Source organism: Xenopus laevis, chromosome 1S (assembly GCF_017654675.1).
Source record: "Xenopus laevis strain J_2021 chromosome 1S, Xenopus_laevis_v10.1, whole genome shotgun sequence".
Lineage (NCBI taxonomy): Eukaryota > Metazoa > Chordata > Amphibia > Anura > Pipidae > Xenopus > Xenopus laevis.
The window spans coordinates 124514132-124536708 of record NC_054372.1 but is presented as its reverse complement, the minus strand read 5'-3'; the positions used below and the strand labels follow the sequence as shown (position 1 = coordinate 124536708).

At 39.2% G+C, this 22577-nt stretch overlaps 1 protein-coding gene across 5 annotated transcripts in view; it reads left to right on the top strand.

The window, feature by feature from the left end:
* The first annotated feature begins 10490 nt into the window (after positions 1–10490).
* agtpbp1.S (ATP/GTP binding carboxypeptidase 1 S homeolog) overlaps positions 10491–22577 on the top strand; it is a 69218-nt gene continuing 57131 nt past the window's right edge. For 2 of the 5 annotated variants that reach the window (XM_041580156.1, XM_041580155.1), the window contains exons 1-2: positions 10491–10900; positions 18844–18909. In XM_041580156.1, the coding sequence (XP_041436090.1) occupies positions 18878–18909 (32 nt within the window). In that variant the 5' untranslated portion in view covers positions 10491–10900; positions 18844–18877. The remainder of the gene's footprint in view (positions 10901–18843; positions 18910–22577) is intronic. The other 3 variants (XM_018243869.2, XM_018243868.2, XM_041580157.1) reach the window with 2 other exon arrangements.

Sequence of the window (22577 nt, the reverse complement as noted above, 5' to 3'; positions counted from 1 at the left end):
CTTTTGACAGTGAAAAAGTAGTGGTTGCCAGGGGGGTCAGCCGCTGCCAGACACTCGCCTCCCAATTTTTGGCTACAAGAAAGTAATACATTGTGTTCTTAATGCAGGGAGGAGAAGACCCACTCGGTTCTTTTCCTTGGTGGTTGAGGGCAGTAGCCCAACATCTTCCACTTTTCTTCCAAATCCAATAGTTCATTAAAACTGCCCAATAATGAATTAAAACTGCCATTTATTTTGTTCCCTACGTGTGCCAGGGAAGAAAGAGAGAGAAACTCTTTTCCTTGGGGTCGATGCTACCAGAGCTTCCTGTTCTTATGTAAAGTACAATTCATTTTTTTGTCTCTGTGTAGAGCGCCACCATATGTCAAGGAACACAATGCTGTTTTTCCTTGTTGCCAATAGTACCAGAGAGGAAGGCTTTTGTGCAAACTAGAGCCAGGTGAAATTAAATATCTTTTTAGTATGTTTGTACAGTTTTTTTTCTGTAAACAAGGACCAGATTTGTTTTTACAGTTTAGGCACAATGGTTAGTTTCGTCGTAGACAACTGGTGAAACTGATTTTAGGCTCTTTTTCTGGTGCAAACAAGGGGTATTTTTTTCACAATTCAGGCACACAAATCCAAGTGTGCAGGTTCCTTGTCCGTTATGCAGGAGACAGTTCTGGGACTCCAAAAGGGCATAGGAGATGACTGGTGCTGGCAAGGGTTTACTCTGTGTCAACGTGGAGTTAGACTACACCACAATGTTTGTGAAAGCTAGGTTAATATACTTCACAATTTTTAGGTTTGTTCACTAAAAAATGGGCTTATACTTGGATTTTTGAACAATGTGTCTGGAAGTCGTTGGTATTTTTATATATGACAGCAGCAGCAGGCAATTTTTAGCGGTTATGCTATTCATTCTCACTAGCACCAATAAAACAATTTTTTAGGAGATCTGTTGCCTGTGAGTAGTGCCGATTTGACATGGGCAAAACATGTCCCCACGTGGCATCACCCTAAAGTGATTGGGAGGCAGTTTGGGCAGTGTTGCCTGTTCCCCCAGGCATCTCTTATCAGCTGTGCTATAAGGCAAAAGCAGAGCAGTGATAGCAGCATAGAAATATGGAGGTACTATCAGTTCAGGGAGCTGAGGGAGAAGGAAATTCTTTTTAATTTGTGGGTTCCAAAAGTTAGTCACCCCAAGTGATTGTATTTATTTACCCAATACCCTGGGCTGGTGCTCCTACCAACAGAAAACTGCACTGGTGTGGGTTTTTTTCAGTGACAATATTCTTCGTCCACTTTCTTTTTCTTCAAAATTTCTCAGGGCAGATGCATGCACAGTAGACTGGCTTCGCTTTTCACTCTACTGTACATGTGCATCCAGATGCAAACAAAAAAGAATCAGGAAGACGATCACTCCCTGGTGCTTGGTGGACAGTGGCATAACAAGAGTGCGCCAGGCCCCCTTGCAAAAATATCTTCAGAGGGGCCTTGCACACTCCCCATCCTCCCGCCAACTTCTCTCAGCCTACAAAAATGTGCAGGGTGACAGCCTTCAGCCTGTGTGCCCATAGCCTAAAGTCTATAAGAGCACAAGTCACATACTGTAGCTGAGGGGACTTGGGAAAGTTAGAAAATGGCTAGCCTCTTCAAATTTCAATATTAAATATAAATACATGTTTGCTCTTATAAAAAATGGATTTTCATCCAGGATTCTACAGGAGAAACACTATCAAATGATTTTGTCGAAAAAACATGTATTCCTATGACAGAATCTCTTTAACAACAATACCTGTCGCCAGAGCTTCTACTCGTAATTTTTTTTTAATTTGTAGGGTCCCAGACCACCAATGTTATTTTTTTTTACCTTGTGATGAAACCTGGCCACCAATGTTTTTTTGAATGTGTAGGGGGCCTGGCCACAAATGTTTTTTTTTAACTTGTAGGGGCCCTGGTAATCCATGTTTTTTTAACTTGTGGGGGGGGGGGTTTCTCGCCACCTGGCACCATTTTTTTTTAATTGTGGGGGCCCTGGCCACCAATGTTTTTTTGAATGTGTAAGGGGCCCTGGCCACCAATGTTTTTTTGAATGTGTAAGAGGCCCTGGCCACCAATGTTTTTTTGAATGTGGAGGGGGCCCTAGCCACCAATGTTTTTTTTAACGTGTAGGGTCCCTGGTTAGCAATGTTTTTTTAACTTGTGGGGGGGAGGTCCTCAGACACCGACTTTGTATGAGTCATGATACACATCCACAAATGTGTTGTATGTGTGATCAGGCTTTGCTGGATACCCATTCTATAAATAAATCAGGGTCTCACTCCTGATTGTCATCCCATTGAGAACAACAGACTCTAATTTCACCTTCAAATTACACGATAATCCTAAAGATTCACTTACTTTTGCCACACGCAGATATATTATTGGATCATTTTTTTTCAATAAATACATGACCAAATATAATAATTTTTGTTTCATTTGTTTAGGTTTTCTTTACATAATTATAGTTCTTGCTTGAAAATCAGATGATGTTTTAGGCCACATTCATGTAAAAATATAGAACATTTTTGAGGTTTCACAAACTTTCAAGCACCATTGTATAATAGGGAAATCAAGGTTTGACTGTATTTATAAATGAATTAATTATTGTAATGGGCGTTTCCGCAGTGACTTTTGTGCAGAATACATTGGGGTCAATGGAAATTTTGTCACCACATCTTTTGAAGTGGTTTCACAAAAATATTTGTACATTGTAAATGGAATTTTGCTGTGAATGCATGCCTTCATCATATGCAAAGCACAGTTTTTGGATGTGATTCACCATTTTCCCCCCCAATAATGTAGCATTTTGACTACAATTCCAGTCATTGCAGCCACAAGCTGAGTTGTGGTGAGTGCAGTTTGTGGATAAAAAACCAAAATGCAAGTTAGTTATACCTTGCAATGAATTGGGTGCAAGTTGCACATAGCATTTTTAGAGTGGCAATGGTGTTCAAGTGCAACTACCGCTATGTTAAGGTTACAACTACATGGGCGCCTTCAATGCGATTCCGGCGGATCCGACGTGGTGCGCCAAAACGCATTTGTCAAGTCGGATGTGATGGATAATAAGGTAAGCCATAGCAATGTCGGATGGTGTCGCAGCGTTCATCTGACACGACTGTTGGATGCAGACACAGTGTGCTGCGTCTGCAACTGACAGTCATGTCTTGTCGGATGAACGATGCGACACAGAGCCGGGCGCACTGGCCAGGCGCCCTAGGTAAGCAGGGCAATCGCGGCGCTGGCATAGCATACGCGAATTGCTGATTGGAGTTCTTTCAAATGCAATAGGGGTACTAGGCACGTGCCTATTCTGCCTACCCCTAGTTCCGGCCCTGCTGCGACACTATCCGATTTTTGTATTTTTTACAAAAATCCTGAAGAGTAGGGGAAGTGTGGAATGCTTGGTAATTTTAGCAGAAACTTTTCCTATGGCAGGCAGGCTGGATAGACTCCAGTCCATGCTTTAAAAATAATCTTTATTGAAGCACAGACCCAGGCATACTTGTTTATTGTTACAGCTAGTCCTTACAGGCACAAATATCACAGAAAATACAGAGACTGTTTATACCTACAACCACCACTAGCATTGCTTTAAATATGGACTAATCACTGTCAACCAGCCTTGGCTTTACATGGTCAATAGTTCTCTGTAACATAGTAAAGGATCACACACACACCTCTTTAAAGGGGTTGTTCATCATACAAACACTTTTTTCAGTACAGTTTGGTTTCAGATAGTTCACCAGAAATAGAGACTTTTTTCAATTGCTTTCCATTTTTTATTTTTTACTGTTTTTCCAAAATATAAGTTTGATGTTCCTGTCTCTGGTGTTCCAGTCTGGCAGCTCAGTAATTCAGGTGCAGATGCTGAACTGTTACAATTTTGCTACATTTACTTGATACATTGCTTAGCAGTATCGATGGAATATTAGCAACTATTGTATCAATTCTAACAGCTGCCTTTAATGAAACGCAGGAATTTTGCTCAGCAGGGACAAAGACAAGAAATGTATCAATTTGGAACAGTTCAGCGACCCCCGCCCAGAGCTGCTTTAGAAGATGAAAAATTTAAATTTAAACTTCAATATTAGAAAAACAGTCACACATAGAAAATAGAAAGTAATTGGAAAAAGTCTTTATTTCCGGTGAACTGTCTGAAACCAACTGAACTGAAAGAAGTGTTGGATGGTGAACAACCCCTTTAAAGTAGACAAAACTAGAAAACAAACAAAAACATAAAAAATTATTAAGCATTTTCGATTCTTTTGAGCATAATTACCATGATAAAAGGTTTTCAAATTTGCTAATCATACCTATTGGTATTCAAGTTCATAATGAGAAAATCCATTTTACTTTCCTTAACAACAGCTTTTAATTGATGTCTCCTCTGTTATTCATGGTTACTTGATCAATACCTATTACAGAAAAAATCATGTTGCCGTCTGCATAATAATTAAAATTTAAAGGTACATTTGTTACATTCTTATTTTTTATATTTGATACGTTCCTGGATATACTCTTTTGGTGGCCTATTGGTTTGACCTACAGATTGTTCATTGCATTTTTTATATTCAGATAGATAGAAAACATATTTAGAATTACAACCGATATACTGTTTAATAGAGCTTTCCTTCGTAGCTGATGAAGCGATTAACTTTTACTAAAAATCTGGTATTCTGGTATTGATCAGCCAGATTTATTTACACTATTAAATGCACTGGGAAATACATCATTCAAGGTCCTAGACCTTCTGTGCTATTATTTGTTCAAGTATTTCATATGTTCTTTAGTTACATTTCATATTATCTGTTTAAATTGGGAACTACAAGTCAGTGAGCATAATCTGTTTTGCTTACTGGTGCATTTTCTTGATATCTGAGTTGCATTGTTATTTGTCACTGTCTATTCACTTTTGCTGTATATTTAACAAACAGTTTTTCCCTTGGTCTTTAATATTCATTTCCCAAATGACACAGGATAAGTTGCTATCGCTCTATGGATCATATCACCCTAAAGATAGAGGGCCATTTGACATATTGTGTGCCGTGTAATGCATGTGTTGGTATGCTGTGTAGTGTATGTGTAGTCTTCTAAAGGATCCCTTAGCCATGGGACTAGTAAACTGGATGAGTTAATATACAGGTATGGGATCTGTTATCTGGAAACCCATTATCCAGAAAGCTCCAAATGAGGGAAAGGCCATCTCCCATAGAGTCCATTTTAAGCAAATGTTTTTAAAACTGTAAAACAGTACCTTGTATGCGAATCAAACTAAAATATGATTAGTCCTTATTAGAGGAAAAACAATCCTATTGGGTTTAATTAATTTTTTTTATTATTTTTTAAGTAGACTCTAGATATGCAGATCCGAATTACAGAAAGATCTCTCATCTGGAAAGCCCCAGGTCCCGGGAATTCTGAATGACAGGTCCCATACCTGTACTAAATAAATCACACAGAGAGCAGAATAGGGTTGGGTTCTTTATTATGTCAACTCTCTTAGCTCCGCATTAATACCTGGCTAGAAACATCTCAATTTGTATTTAAGGGGACCTTTCTATGGGGCTGCTGACCACACATTGTATTTGTGGAGCCTCGCCACCACTTTTTTTAATTTTCTATGGGGCCCCTGACCACCAATGTTTTTGTTTTTTTTACCTTGTGGGGGGGACCCTGGCCACCAATGGATTTTCTCTAACTTTTATGGGGGGGGCACAATTGTCTTCGTGTAAGGGGGCGGCCTGGCCGGCAGTAAAAAATGTTTAAACTTATATGGGGGGGGGGCTGACCACCAATTGTTTTTTTTAACTTGTTTTGGGATCCTTTCGAAAAAAATTCTGCGTGGTACATGGTGCCCTGTGGTGAAACTACTGATACATGGATTAAAAGCCACCTCCTGCACATCACGTCCACAAAATGTTGTCTCTTCCCATACCACGTTGAACACTTCATTAGAGTGGTTACTAGAAATGGTTTTAATCATTGACTAAATATAAGGCAAATACAGCATCAAATTGTTTGAAATACAGTGCTTTTAAACTATTTACACAATGTTGTTATATTGTAGTGGTAATATAGTATAAATAAACTTACTGGACTTCACTGGTACACAAACTCTGTTCAAATGGAACTTTATCTGTGTACTCTGTAAGCCTAATTTGCAGGACCTATCTTCTTACTGTGTCTCTTACCAAATAGTAATTATTTATTTTATTTATGATAATGCTTGCCCTCCCTCTATATATCTTTCTGCATTGTAAAATTGTATAACACTGCATATTTATGGAGCACTTTACAAATAAACGTGTATTTATTTTGACAACTGTTGATGTACTTGAAGGTACTTTTTCTACAGTATAGTACTTGGTAAACTAAACTGTTGCCAACAGGTGGCTTGAACACAAACAGCAGTTTGAGCCAGGCTATAGCATTCTGCTTTTTTGCAAAAGGCTGTGCTCATATTGTTATTAATTCTCTACTCTGAATCAAAGCCTTAGGAGATCAAGAAACCAGGAAAAAGGGTCATATTTGCCTTAGTGCAGATCAAATTATTAACTCACAGCTATTATCTATAATAACAATAACTATGAATAACCTTTACACAGAGCTGTCTGGTGATTGTTCATCATTCACATTGATCCCAGCCACAATGGACCTTGCAGACTAATTTGCAGTACACAAGGGTTAATTCCTTCAGAAGCCAAAAAGAAACCTGTGAAACATATAAGCACTTGCTCACAGTGTCATATTAAAGCAATTGTTCAATGTAAGAATGAAAACTGGTTTAATAGATAGGCTGTAAAAAAAATGTTTCATATATAGATAGTTAGCCAAATATGTAATAAATAAAGGCTGGAGTGACTGGATGTCTAACATAATATCCAGAGCACTTCTTCCTGCTTTTCAGCTCTCTTGGTTTTCACTGATTGGGTACCAGGCAGTAACCAATCAGTGACTTGATGGGGAGCCACATGAGTCATAACTTTTGCTTTTGAATCTGACCTGCATGCAGACTCACTGAACAGTTATGTCCCATGGGTCCCTCCTTAAAGTCGCTGACTAACTCACAGTTAATGAGCTGAAAAGCAGGAAGTTTTTCTATTCTGTTATATTAGACATCCGATCACTCCAGCCTTTATATATTATATTTTTGACTAACTAACTATATTAGATTTTTTTTTTATTTTGCACAGCCTTTAGCATATTATAGTATAGCACTTATAGTTTTAGACTAATGTTCGATGCATCCTACCTTCAACTGCTATGCTAGCAGTAGAATTTAACAGCTATTTAAATCTCCTGATCAGTCCCCAGTGCAGCAGCAGCAGCAGCGGGCAACATGCTGTCCTAGGCTTGGACCTTTGTGGTCTTTCTACAAAGCCAGGCATGTGTGTTCCTGTAGTTTTTCTTAGTGATAAATCTGTTCTCCTATTATGCCAGCTTTATAGCTTCTTTACCTTATGATAAGCAGGTGGAAATGTTCCTAGTTCTTACTTTCTGTTCTCTATTAGAACAATATGTATCCAGGTGATAAAAATTTCGGTCATTGTCACTGTCAAACTTTTTTCGTTTCAAAAATTCCCCAAATCCAGTTAGACTAAACAGTATCCTGTAGTTGTCACTGCATTCTGTTACATGGTTTCCCATCTCTAGCTAGACTCCTGTAAAACTAGTTTAACAGCTTCCTAAATGCTCTCTTCCTTTGTTTCTATGGAGGGTTAAGCACTTATTTGTTTTAGTGATACATTTTTTAAGTGGATTGCTTGGATACATGCAAACAATTCAGTTTGCATATAAGCCATAACTTATCCAGATATGACATTATAGCAAGACGGACTGTCCATATATAAGTCTTCATAAACAGCAAAAAGGGGTGGGTATAATGTTGCCAGGCTTGATCTACTTCGCTGATTGTATCTATGCATGTGTGAAGCAATGAAGCCACTTTCATTTGCACCTGTTTGTGATCTCAGTGACTCACCTTCTTCAATGGAGATGGAATTTCCTGTACAGCTTAGCAACATTTGCATCATAAATTAAAAACCCACAACTTGTGTACAAGTAATAATGAATAAAATATTTTTTTCTTTTACAAACAAAACATTATGGACACTTGGAATCCTAACACATTTTGCTGGATTTGGCCAAATTGCAACCATTGAATTAATTTTACTTGAAGTCACTGGACAGCTGAAGTTTAAGGTGTATTTTCCCTTATGTCTGCTCAAATATATTCATATATGACTATACACTTCAAAAATCTGTACCATCAGCTACTTGGGCTTATAATTGGTTTATTTTGTGTGTCGTCAACCTAACGTTTTTTCTTCTGAAAAATATTTGGCAATGCTGTTTGTCAGCAGTAAATTGTAAATTTCTGGCTTGTGCTGGAATCAGCCAGCAACTTGTAAACTGGAAACATGTTATACAATACCCTGCCATAGAAAATAAAAAGGCATTTTTGAGTCATTAAGCGGTTTGAGTGTCTTAGCAGAAACAATTCTCTTTACTGTATCTGTCACTGTGGTTATCTTCAAGGGCTCAAGTGCCTCTGATCTGCAAGGTACCAAGACAGAAGACTTTCTCTTTTTTTCTTTGTCCTGGAAAAGCTGTGAACACACTGTGATGCTGAAGGCTGTAGTTATGCAACAGGTTTAAGATCAGAGCCTAAAAGATGGATTTCAGATGCTGTTGCTATAAACAAACAAATCTACACAGTTTTCTCTGTGAATTGTATTGTTAATTGTGCTAATGTAATTACAGAGCATTACAGTACCTGTTTATGCATCACGTCTTAGTTTAAATGCCCTACCACTACCATTTTTGAAGCTGAAATAGTGTCACTAGGGAATTAATGAAGAAAGGAAGCTCTGTGAGGATAGTTATTTTGGTGACTTTGGAAATAATTCTTCGTGACCTTGCAAAAACAAGAATACACTTGTCTCTAGCCTTTTATGACTGATAATCTAGAAACAAAACAAGCAGCTATCTCAACTGCTATGTTATTGAATAAACCAGAAAGGAATGCTCAATCAGCATTTTCACTCTTAAGATAAAGCACTACTGGCTGGAGGTGAGTAAGCTAAAAGGTATAAACAGCCCTTCACTGTTAATTGATTGTACAGAAGCAAAACAAAAAAAATATATATATTTTTACTCCTCTATAAACCAAGTTGTTGTAACTATAGTTTCAGATGGATTATTGGGCATCACAACAATAGCTATCAGGGATGTATAAATGTATATAATAGTTTAATTTTTAAATTGCCCTATATATTTGTCTAATATATTCAGAGCTATAACTATATTCTAAGTTCTATACAGCTGTTACTGGGTCCGCCATTGTCATACATACTCCATCCCATGTATGGAACCCTCTGTAATTAACACGTAAATCAAAATATTGCTGTATTAAAAAATAGCTTTTATTTAACTTTTTAGTAGCTGTGTAGCAGTGTACCCCTAACCCACAGCACATACCACAACCCAGAGTGTCAAGTGGCACATGTCTGCCACCTGAGCATAAAGTGGCACAGAGTATACCCCACCCCAGAGTCAAATGGAACAATCCCCTCCAGCGCAGTGTATTCCCCACCAGCATCAAGTAGTGAAGTGTATTCCCCACCAGCATAAACAGGTGCAGTGTACCCTCCACCAGCATCAAGTAAGACTGTGTATCCCCCACCAGCATTAAAGGAAAACTATACCCCTCTAACAATGTAGGTCTCTATACAAATATATTGCATAAAACAGCTTATATGTAAAACCCTGCTTTAGGTAAATAAACCATTTTCATAATAATATACTTTTTTAGTAGTATGTGCCATTGGGTCATCATATCAAAAATAGAAAACTGCCATTTAAAAAAATAAGGGCAGCACCCTGGGATCATAGAATTCACTGTGCACACAAACATACCAAACAAACTATACTTGTTAGGTCACACGAGCCAATTAACAGACTTAAGGTGCCCATACACTGAGAGATCCGCTCGTTTGACGATGTCATCAAACGAGCGGATCTCTCCCCGATATGCCCACCTTGAGGTGGGCAATATCGGGCTGATCCGATCGTGGGCCCTAGGGCCCAACGATCGGATCCTAACGAATAGCAATGGGCGGTCGGATCGTGGGACCGCATCAATGAATAGATGCGGCCGCGATCCGACGGGATTTTTTTGTCCCCCCCGTCGGGGGGCCCCATACACGGGCCAATAAGCTGCCGACACGGTCTGTCGGCAGCTTATATCGGCCCGTGTATGGCCACCTTTAGTTGTGTCTTTTGCTTCCACACTTCTTCCTGTTACAATTAGAGCTGCAGTATTTCTGGTCAGGTGATCTCTGAGGCAGCACACAGACCATCATGAAATGGTGATTCAAGGCAAGAGATGTAAAAGGGCAATATTTACTTTTGTATTCATTTTGGGGGTATAGTTTTCCTTTAAGTGGCACAGTGTACCACTACCCCACAGCACCAAGTGACACGTGTCTGCCACCCAAACATAAAGTGACACATCTCCCACCCCAGAATCAAATGGCCGTCCATCTCTCAAGCTAAGCCGTGTTTCTTCCATTTAACTTTGCCACTCAGCAGCTCTACATCAGACGGTCACACGCTACATTATCACGACGGTCATGTGACCGTGATGTCATTAGAGATGATAGGTACTAGCCACTAGCCGCTAACCTTCCAGATCTGTGTCAGAGCAGCGCCCGTTCTGCTATTTTGTTGCTACTGGGTCGCTGTCAGTGTGCAGCCCTAATGTTATCTATTGAATGTGCTTCTACTGTCTGACTCCGCCCCTTGTCGCCAGCGCGCAGGGCTACACTGTGTAGCGTCAAGCCTGAGGCTTAAACACTGACTGGCTCTTGAGGTGAGTGAACTGGGTGAAGATGGGGTTAGGGAAAAGGGTGATGGTGTTGTGCTCTCAGTAGTGTGTGCTAGGGGGAATAAGAGATAACACAGGCTGTCACGAAGGTACAGAGAAATGAATGAAGTAGTTGCAGTGGACTTGGGGAAGAGGAAAGGCTGAGTGGAAGCAGTAGAGGAAGGGAGGGAGTGGGCAAGGGCTAATGAGGGCTAATATGTGCCTGTGATTGGGAGACCGGAGGGTAAGGAACTAGGGAGAAGGGGTTGATGCTGGGACTAAGTGTGAAAGAAATTAAATAAGAATTGAAAGTGAGCCAGTGGCTGGGAATTGATGGGGTTTGAGAGAGTGAGATGATAGCAAATGGAGACAAGTGAGAGCCACCGTGAAGCTTATTGTGTGGGATAAAGGGTGTGTTGGGAATAAAAATGATCGGGAATAATGGTCAGTTTAGACATGTGGGGGTTGGGAATGTATAGTGATATAGCGATGGGGTCTCTTCTATTCAGGGTTCTATCCAGGGTACCATCTGCAAGGACTTTGTATGTTTTTCATGTCTGTGTGGGTTTCCTCCTCCAGAAACAAGCATGCAAGACAATCAGCTCCTGATAAAACTGGCCCTAGTGAATGTAACAGGGACCTTAGATTGTTAGCTCCACTGGAGCAGAGACTGCTGTGAATATTGTATAATATCTGTAAAGTGATGCAGAAATGCTTTTGGCGCTGTATAAATAATGTACCCAGAAATAAATAAAAAGAAGAGTATGTGATGGCATAGGAACAGAGAGTGTCATGGAGCACCACACACCTACCACAGGCGCAGTGTTCAAAGTAAGATTTTGCTCGCAGGCACCATAATATCTTTTCTCAGAATTCCAGCATTGCTTTGGTGGTCGGGGGATTGCTGAACAAATGCTGGACCTCAAGGGGCTAGAGTAATACTAGTGTTACATGTAACTCATGAGAAGTTCTTTTCCTAATCTGATATGAAGATAAATGGCATTAGAATCTTATGGCATTACATTAAAGGGATAGTGTGATGTCATGGGTCATGTTTTTTTTTTGCTATCGTTGCTTTGATTTGGACTAAACACATGCGGGTAGAGAAAAAGACCTGTAAGTTTTTTAGCGAGTGTGAAAGCAGGCAAATGGTCCATACTGCCTTCATTCACTTTAATGGCAATAGCAAACTGGGCACTTGTCCCTGCTGACACCCAAGTACCTAAACATACCTTTGAACTCCTACCTGTTTGAATCACAGTGGGTAAAACTGACTTCTCACATAATTGTGGAACATGTAGAAAAAGGGAGCATTTTCATGCAGACATGTAAGAAATCTGTTTCACCAGTTAGGATTTACATGAGGAGCAATTCATAGGTATTGTGGGCACTTTGTTTCTTGTTATGAGTGTGATTGCCTGTGGGCACTATCTGCAGTTGCTCTTAGGGCTACAGCACTTGGAGGGATGAGCTGTTTTATTGCCGCTGCTGTGTCTGTCTGCTTTTTTACAGCTTCTTATAATGTTACACTTGTAACAAGCAGGTTACCTGAAGACTTCACCTAGTGGTAGATGCTTGAATCGCACCAAGTTAGTACAGGTTCGGGACCTGTTATGCAGAATGCTCGGGAGCTGGGGTTTTCCATATAGCAGATCTTCCTGTAACTTGCATGTTAATAATTTAAGTCCATGAAAAAATCATGTAAAAATCAAACAAACCCAATAGTCATCTAGTGATCAGGGGCGTTCCACCAATGAGGCGAGTTGAGCTACTCGTCTCAGGCGGCAGCGCCCCCCTGGTTGCCAGTGGTGGCAAAAATGCCGCTCCGAGTAACTAAGAGACAAGTTTCGGGTTTTCAACCCGGAAATTCGGCTCTTCTAGTGCAGAGAGTGCAATTGCGCTCTCTGCACTAAGCGACATGGACCGCCCCTGCCCTCTCCGGCGCACTATAAAGGTGAGTGCCATGGGGAGGGGTGGGGGCGGTAAAAGAAGTCTGCCTCAGGCGGCATAATGGTTAGAATCACCCCTGCTAGTGATACAGCCACCATCTAAAATTATGTCTTATAAGAAAAACCTTCATACTGTATATATACTGTAGTTGCACACCACACATCATACAGTGTGAGACAGAAGTCAACCATGCAGCTTTGACTTTGGAATATTTGTGCTTAGAAACAGATCAGTTTACTGTCCCAGCCAGTCTTATGTTAACTCATTGATGGTGTTATGAGGCCCCTTGGAGAATGTGTATTCTGAGTTAATGGCTTATTGATGGAAGTTACTGGGCTCCCTACTCCATGGAGGGCTTGGGGACTGAGCGAACAGGTGCATGGGAAAGCAATAAACCCTGATAGTGAACATGTTTGCATCGTGTGTGGCTTGTAGTCGTCAGTAATATTTGCAAAAGTTCAATGTTTGTGTGTAATTATGCAGAAAATGGCACTGTTGCAACTAGGATTTTTAGCATTACATAATAGTTTTAAATTCACACATGGTCATTGATTACAAATAAAGAATCTACACAAAGAATCTTTTTCCCATGAGATTATGTTTTGCAGTAATATCATATGCAGTAATATCATGTGGCTTTGGCTAAATCACTTTGTGACTAAGCACACACAAATTCAACATACAAAGCTTCTTTTAACTGGACATAGAAAGTAAAAAGCTGCAAATTGGTGGATATTGTTATTTTGTTTGTGTTCATATTAGAAAATGATCTTATTATGTTAAGAACTATTTTGTCTAAGGATCAGATTAATGCAAAATTTTATTACTGTCCTACATTTTTTGGAAAATGTTTTCTGTAGAATGTATTTACCTGATTCTCATAAAAGAGGCCTGTGTTGACCTCGCCAAACGAGTGGATTTTCTCCCGATATGCCCATCAAAGACACGGCAAAATGGGGCTAATTCAGTTGTTCAGCCCCAGGGCCAAGTAATCGGATTACAATGATGGGAATGGGCGTCAATGGGACAAGGAATGCATCAACTAGCCGATACGGTCCTTGATTGCTGAGAAAATCAAACCTGCCCAGTTGATATCTGACCTATTTTCAGCCAGATATCAGTCGGTAGGCCTGTCGGAAGGCCCCATACACGGGTAGGAACGCTGCCAAATCGGTGTAAAGGACCCATATCGGCATCTTAAATCTGCCTGTGTATGGCCAACTTATCTTTTGAAGCTGGGAAAGCAATTTTGATAGTTGTAAGAAACTGAACGTATTCTTCATATGTAGTTGTATTTTGTGTTCCCTTGTTCAGATTTACTGTTACCAATGCCATGTAGAGTTTATAGGTGGGGTTCTGTTTAATGAGAACTCTCATTGGCTCATGTCTCTGGAAAAACACACCTAACAGCAATTATATTCTGTATATTGTACATGGCCCACACCACCTGTGACTTTACTATTTTACAAAATGCCCACACATAGCTACAGTATTATGGGGTGCCGTTTGTCCCAAATACATTCTGTATACAAAACTATCCCTAATACACACAATGAATGTCTCTCATGTTATATAAGAATTTGTGACCATACACAGAGAAAAAAATATACAAAAGACTTATTTCTATTAAAGAATGAAAACAAAATCTGGTTAGTGCACAAAAGGATGTCATTATATCACAAACACCATTCTGTACAGTTTAACAAGCAATCTGTCTCACAAATGTATAACCTCCATGTAACGGACGCACTTATGTGCAAAGTTACTTACAGAATGAATTATGTAAAAACAAAGTTGGACATAATATATAATAGTGTAACTAACTAGTGCTTGTCAAGCTAGATTTGAATGACAAAATAGATATCTGTGACAGAAAGCAAGATTTTATAGCACAGGATTCATTCTTTCCACAAAATGACAGTTTTGTTCACAAAACAGATAAAATAACCATTCTGTGAAGCAACACTGTCAGTCACATTCCTGAACCAATAAGAACAAAGCTTATTGCCATATACAAACAAGATGAGAAGTGGCCAGCTCTGCTCCACATGGCTAAGGCAAAGTATGTGGCCTGCTATAGAGGGCGCCCTCTAATGTCCCCTGTGCTGCATAGTAATAAACATGAACAAACCTTTCCTAAAAGAGCTGCTGTTAAACACTACAGGTTCATAAATGGAAGTTTTTACAAACGGCTGAGAAATATAATGCTGCACTTATAATGATTGTAGAAAATAAAAGTATGCAAAACATAAATATGATCATTTTAGGTGATATGGCTATTCTTATTGTAGTAACCTGCTTGTGTGGCCATTTTGGTTAAGGGCATTCCTGCTGTTTTGCCATTATCTTATGACTCACTCCTGTTCCTCTTCCTGTCTAAACTGAGAGCAATAATGGGACAGGCCACACCCACCTGCCATGTTCTATTAAATGTACCAGAAGTTACTGTGCTTGTCTGGCTGCTTTGCCTGACTCTCAGAGTCAGTTATAAGTTTTGTATATGATAGTTAGACTCCAATGTCTCCACCTAGCTGTAGTCTTGCACCAATTAGCTTGTAGTAGTCTCTTAATAATGTGCTTACCTATAGTTTAACTACTACATAATAGATTTAGCCAGAGACTTGGGACTGATCATGTGCACACATACCTCCCAACTGTCCCTTTTTCAGAGGGACAGTCCCTCTTTTGACAGCTCAACCTGAGGTCCCTCATTTGTACTGGAAAGTCCCTCTTTTCTCTGCACTGAACAGCCAGAAAAAGAAACAAAATTTCTAACTTACAAGAAGTCATCTGTAGTATGGGTATTTCAATGTGGTAAACAAATTACTCACCACGTAAGGGAAGTGGCCCAGGTGCACTGCCCTGAGCCCTCAGCATAGGGGGCGGACAAACCGAAATGTAAAAAGGAGCAGGCACTCAATGTATGCAGACTTCCAGCAGGCACCAATTCAAATTGTAAAGATCTTTATTGTGTCCAAAATTTCTAACTTAATTGGCTTTTGGCAGAGAGGCCAGTACAGCTAACAGGTGCAACTAAGATACTTTGTAACAATTTTGAGATAAGAAAATAAGTAATTTTAACAGTTTAGATAAGGAGAAATATTTTCAAACTTTTATAACCTGCCAAACTTTGTAAAATGAACATGGTAATTATGGGGTGTGGCCACAAAAATGGGTGTGGTCAAAAAAAATTGCCGCGCTACATGACAAAAAATTTTTTGTCCCTCCTTTTACTTATTACCAAAATGTTGGGAGGCATGACCATGCATTCTGTATAGTATGATGTGTAGGTTATATGAGCAGCCACTCCTGAGTACTGTGTGTAAACAAAAGGGGGTCATTTAGGCAGGGGCAATTTAAGGGGGATCATAATCTATTTATATAGAAGCAAGAAGCTATACAATGCTTTATATTTATTTATAACAAAAGACTCTAATGATGCCGTCCCCTTACCTGCCCAGTGCTTAACCCTTTCACATCAGAGTGGGTCAAGGGGGGCACAACACTAGAGCAGAGAGCACAACTGCGCCCATGTCACATGCATGTCCAGGGCCGCCAACAGGGGGGGACAAGTGTTCCAGGCCTGAAGGGGGGCCCATAAGTGCTGCATTTTTCAAAGAGCCGGGTCCCCTTTAAGAGCGCCCAAGCCGTGCGGCCATTGCACATATTACCGAATGCGGAAGTGCCGAAAAGACGAAGCTGAAGTCCCGAAGCGGTGAAAAGAACCGAATTCACGAAAGGAGGTGAAGTTGAAGTCCTGAAGCCTTTTGTTTACACACAATACTCAGGAGTGGATGTTCATATAACCTACACATCATACTATACACAATGCACATGATCAGTCCCAAGTCTCTGGCTAAATCTATTATGTAGTAGTTGAACTATAGGTAAGCACATTATTAAGAGACTACTACAAGCTAATTGGTGCAAGATTACAGCTAGGAGGAGACATTGGACTCTAACTATCATATACAAAACTTATAACTGACTCTGAGAGTCAGGCAAAGCAGCCAGACAAGCACAGTAACTTCTGGTACATTTAATAGAAGATGGCAGGTGGGTGTGGCCTGTCCCATTATTGCTCTCAGCTTAGACAGGAAGAGGAACAGGAGTGAGTCATAAAATAATGGCAAAACAGCAGGAATGCCCTTAACCAAAATGGCCACACAAACAGGTTACTACAATAAGAATAGCCATATCACTTAAAATGATCATATTTATGTTTTGCATACTTTTCTTTCTCTACAATCATTATAAGTGCAGCATTATATTTCTCAGCCATTTGTAAAAACTTCCATTTATGAACCTGTAGTGTTTAACAGCAGCTCTTTTAGGAAAGGTTTGTTCATGTTTATTACTATGCAGCACAGGGGACATTAGAGGGTGCCCTCTATAGCAGGCCACATACTTTGCCTTAGCCATGTGGAGCAGAGCTGGCCACTTCTCATCTTGTTTGTATATGGCAATAAGCTTTGTTCTTATTGGTTCAGGAATGTGACTGACAGTGTTGCTTCACAGAATGGTTATTTTATCTGTTTTGTGAAACAAAACTGTCATTTTGTGGAAAGAATGAATCCTGTGCTATAAAATCTTGCTTTCTGTCACAGATATCTATTTTGTCATTCAAATCTAGCTTGACAAGCACTCGTTAGTTACACTATTATATATTATGTCCAACTTTGTTTTTACATAATTCATTCTATAAGTAACTTTGCACATAAGTGTGTCCGTTACATGGAGGTTATACATTTGTGAGACAGATTGCTTGTTAAACTGTACAGAATGGTGTTTGTGATATAATGACATCCTTTTGTGCACTAACCAGATGTTGTTTTCATTCTTTAATAGAAATAAGTCTTTTGTATATTATATTTATCTGTGTATGGTCACAAATACTTATATACCACGAGAGACATTCATTCTGTGTATTAGGGATAGTTTTGTATACAGAATGTATTTGGGACAAACGGCACCCCATACAGTATAGCCTATTGTTCAACATGTGCTCAATGAAAAGGCCTAGCGCTGACCATAATTATTGCCTATTGCTTTAATCACAAAAAAATTAATTTCTTGAGGCAAACTGAAGTTTCCTTTCCAGGTAGATAATTTGATTACCAGCATGCAGATAATCTTTCTGTATAATGGACTTCTACTTACCAAACACTTAACACACAAAAGAAGGGTTTATATACACTAGTAACCTAGTTACTTAGCTCGGAAGGCCAAACATGGAGTTTCAAGGTTTGCCCTGTTTACCTCAAGGAAAACCAAAAAGCATAGATTCTTAGTGATTAAAACTGTAGGTGTATGTTAGTTTAGTGCAGGACAATCAGTACTCTCGCACACTCGGCGCCAATCCAGGACACGATGTGAAGGCAACAGCGTTAGTGCAAAGTATTTGGCTTTATTTCAACACACACATAGATGAGGGTTACAGCGGTGGGTGTACAGGGCTGACTTACGCCAGCCCTGTAAGTCAGCCCTGTACACCCACCGCTGTAACCCTCATCTATGTGTGTGTTGAAATAAAGCCAAATACTTTGCACTAACGCTGTTGCCTTCACATCGTGTCCTGGATTGGCGCAGAGTGTGCGAGAGTACTGATTGTCCTGCACTGAATACCGGCGTGAAGTAGCTGGCGTCTCGCACAGGCTGCGGCCAGGAAGACACAGCATCATTGGGTGAGCTCCGATGCAGACCGCATCATTTTTTGTATAATAACTTGTATGTGAGTTTAGCCCTATTCTTTGTACTTATTTTGAACATTAAGGATATGCTGCTACATAATCAGATCAATTTTAATTGACTAAATTATGTCAAAAGTTAAGTTGCACTGGGTAAAATACTTTGCTTTGTGGGTAGGGATTTAATTAATTGGGCATCACCAATAGCCATGAAGGATTTTATTTGTACACTTAACTCATCCCAGGAAAACAATGACTGTGTAGGTCTGTTTATTTTCCAACATTGTATTAACATATTTCAATTGTTTCCAGGAAGTTAAGTTATAGTATCAATGACTTCTTCAAGATGAGTAAAGTAAAAGCAACAACAGAAAAATGGTGAGCACTCAAGTATTATTTTTTTTGCTTATTTCATAGTTTTACTAAATGTTGAGAAATAAAGTAATCATAGGTGGAGGGTGATTGTTTTGTTTGGGAAGGCTAAAGTTGACCATACACCGGCTGGACCCATCACCCATGGGTCCAAAAGCTCTCAAGTAACTTTGATTTTTTTTTCAAAAATACCTTCTGAATTACAAGCAGTCAAGCACTTAAATCACTGTGTGTGCTAAATGTGGAAACAGCAATTCCTGGTTGAAAATACAAAGTTATTTAGTGCTGAAGGGGACTTTTACTCAGTGTATTACTTTATGAGAAAATGCAGAGCGCTCTTCTGAGCACTGTTTCAATGTATATTGCAGTAGGACTGCTTTTACGTACGTCCAGGTTTTAATAAGATATGTTTAGGTCACCATGATAATGTAAAAGCGAATCCTATTGTATTTTTTTACTATAATAGCAGTTTTTCTCTGCTAACTGAATGCATTGCAGGAGCACCCTCTGCTGTTTAGTTGGATGGGAACCAGACAGAACAGCATTCGTTTAAAGGGGTTGACCCACGGGTAAATGAGCGGGTCCCATAGAATTGGGGGTATATGCATAGTGAGTCCAATGTCTAATCCATAGTATTAGGGCCACCATTAGAAATTTTAAGGCCCTGCACAAATTATTTATATAGGGCTCCAGCCCTGCCCAGATGATCAGCTAGCATGTAGGTAAAAAATGTGAAAGCTGAAGAGTCAGAAGTAGAAGGCAATTTAAAAAAAAAAAATGTGCTGAGATTTAGCCATTCTGTTACATACTAACAGTTAAATTAATGGTGTACCACCCCTTTAATGAATTACCAATACCATGCACCATGCAACTGGCTGGGGCTGTGGGGAGGTTCAAAGATGACCTCCAGCCAATCAGATGCCTAGCTGTACCAGGACTCAAACAGCTTGCAGGCACGATAGACGATCCCTGCACTAAAGTCTCATAATGAAAGAAGAAACAGTTGCAAATAGTTTTTTTTTTTCATTTTTAACTCCTATTTAGGTGTTAGAATGCTTTGGGGGAGGCTTAGCCTCTCCTAGCCTTATTGAAAATCCACCAATGAAAGTACGGTAATACTTAACTGAAATCTTTTTTTTTTTAAGCTGAAATGTTAGGACCATTGTACAATTAAAAAAGCTCTTTTCATAATAGTGTTATACAGAAGCCAAAATCACACACCGCATATACTAATATGTATGTATCATTTCAATTTCTCTAACACCATGCCCATTGAAGAGACTTTTTTGATAAAAACAACAATTCTGCTATTATAAATTTAAGTTAATGCAGTTTGCAAAGTCAGTAAGTGCTCTATGTGGTCAATTTGATACAAACATCTTTGTCTTATAGCATATTATTGTATTATAACAAAAGCCACCTAAGACAGGTAAGCAAAACCTATAGACAGGTAAGAACTGAACTGAACTGAATTCCACGCTTCCACTTTTCAGTCTAATGGTAGGTAATTCCTTGCAAGGAATTAATATAAATCATACTCTCACAATTCCTGTATTTGATAGGAACATGCTTGTATTTTGTGTATAATAATTTCTTAGAAGGAGAACCAGTTACTAATACCATTAACTACAAAACACTAAATTACAGTCAGTATCAAATGTGACTTACATTTTGCATATGTATCCCATTTTATAGAACAGTTATTGTTGAACTACATTCTTCTGTATGCTATAGAGGCAAGAATACTGTACAGGACCCCCAAAATAAAAGACATCTTTGAATCATCATCATTTATTTTCATCATCATTTATTTATATAGCGCTGTCAAGATACGCAGTGCTTTACTGCAGTAATAGCAAACAGGGAATAAATGGTGGATAACACAAGGATTACAGAGTACAATAGGGTTAGAAGGACCTAGAGATTAGAGTTTACAAACTAAAGGTCAGGGTACAATTGAGACATTAGGATTATATAAACACTTTGTCATATCACATAATTTAATTAAATATGCAAATACTGCTACTCAGCAAACTTACTAGATGAGAAGTAAACCTGCAAACCTGTAGCATTGTGTAAAATGAATTAAATGTTGTAAGATATTTTAAGAGTTTTCTTCTAAATTATACTGTATCTTGAAATAACCTTATTAAGTAAGCTATGCGAGTTTGAAACCAACTGGCAGCATACCTAAAAACAACATAGACCATGGGATTTATTGCATCTTCAAGGAAGGTGTTTCTATTATTAACCAATGCATTAAACCTCCTAACAGTATTTCTGCAACCTATTTGAAGTTTTCTTGGCAGCATATGTAAAGTCATATTTCCTAATAATCCTAGAGATTTATGTTTAGAAAGTGTTCCCTAAAACAGTATTCAGTGTGCGCTAAATGTGGAAACAGCATTTCCTGGTTGAAAATACAAAGTTATTTAGTGCTGAAGGGGACTTGTACTCAGTGTATTACTTTATGAGAAAATGCAGAGCGCTCTTCTGAGCACTGTTTCAATATATATTGCAGTAGGACTGCTTTTACGTATGTCCGGGTTTTAATAAGATATGTTTAGGTCCCCAGGATAATGTAAAAGCGAATCCTATTGTATTTTTTTTTTACTTTTTATTATATCAGTTTTCTCTGCTAACTGAATGCATTGCAGGAGCACCCACTGCTGTTTAGTTGGATGGGAACCAGACAGAACAGCATGCGTTTAAAGGGGTTGACCCACGGGTAAAACAGCGGGTCCCATAGAATTGGGGGTATATGCATAGTGAGTCCAATGGCTAATCCATAGTATTTGGACCACCATTAGAAATTTTAAGGCCCTGCACAAATTATTTATATAGGGCTCCGGCCCTGCCCAGATGGTCAGCTAGCAGGTAGGTAGGTTTTGCTGGGACAAAAGCTAGACCTTGTTGGATATATTTTTTTCAACCACAGCAGCTACTATGAAACAAACCCACTAATAATTTTAGCAAAACTATTAACTACAAGGCTATATTTACCCTTAGGCAATCCAAGGCCTGTGCCTAAAGTGGCAGATTTAGGGGGGATAAAATAAAAATATTCAAAAATCTTTCAGAGAAAACTTCCCTTGCTGCCCCTGGATACTTTCAGACTATATCTGGCAGTGGAGGAGAGGGGGTGAGGGGTAGAGGTACCTTTCTGGGCTGTAACAAGCAGAAGGGACATAATGCACATGCAAATTATTATGTTCTTTCCACGTATACCCATACAGCACTGATTGACTATAGACGAAACAGACCCTGCAACTGCTGAGGTTCAGGATATAAGGGTCCCTGAGGGACTGATAAGCAGCTGCAATATATGTTCATGGAAAATGTCTTGTTCCCAAAGTTCATTGGTATTGCTGTGGAGCCCAATAATATTGACTGCAGAAAAGTAAATGTAAGAGACGCTCATATAATTTAGTAAATAACTCCCAGGTTCTCTGCATTATTGATAAAAGATCACATACCTTTTTTATTCTTTTTTTTTTCAGAGCAAATTTAGCTGTCTAAAATACAGTGTATAACAGAATTGGTTTAATAGTAATTGCTGTACGAGTATGGGACCTGGGGTTTTCTGGATAAGAAGTCTTTCCGTAATTTGGATCTTGATACCATAAGTCTACTAGAAAAACATTTAAACATTAAAAAAAACCCAATAGGCTGGT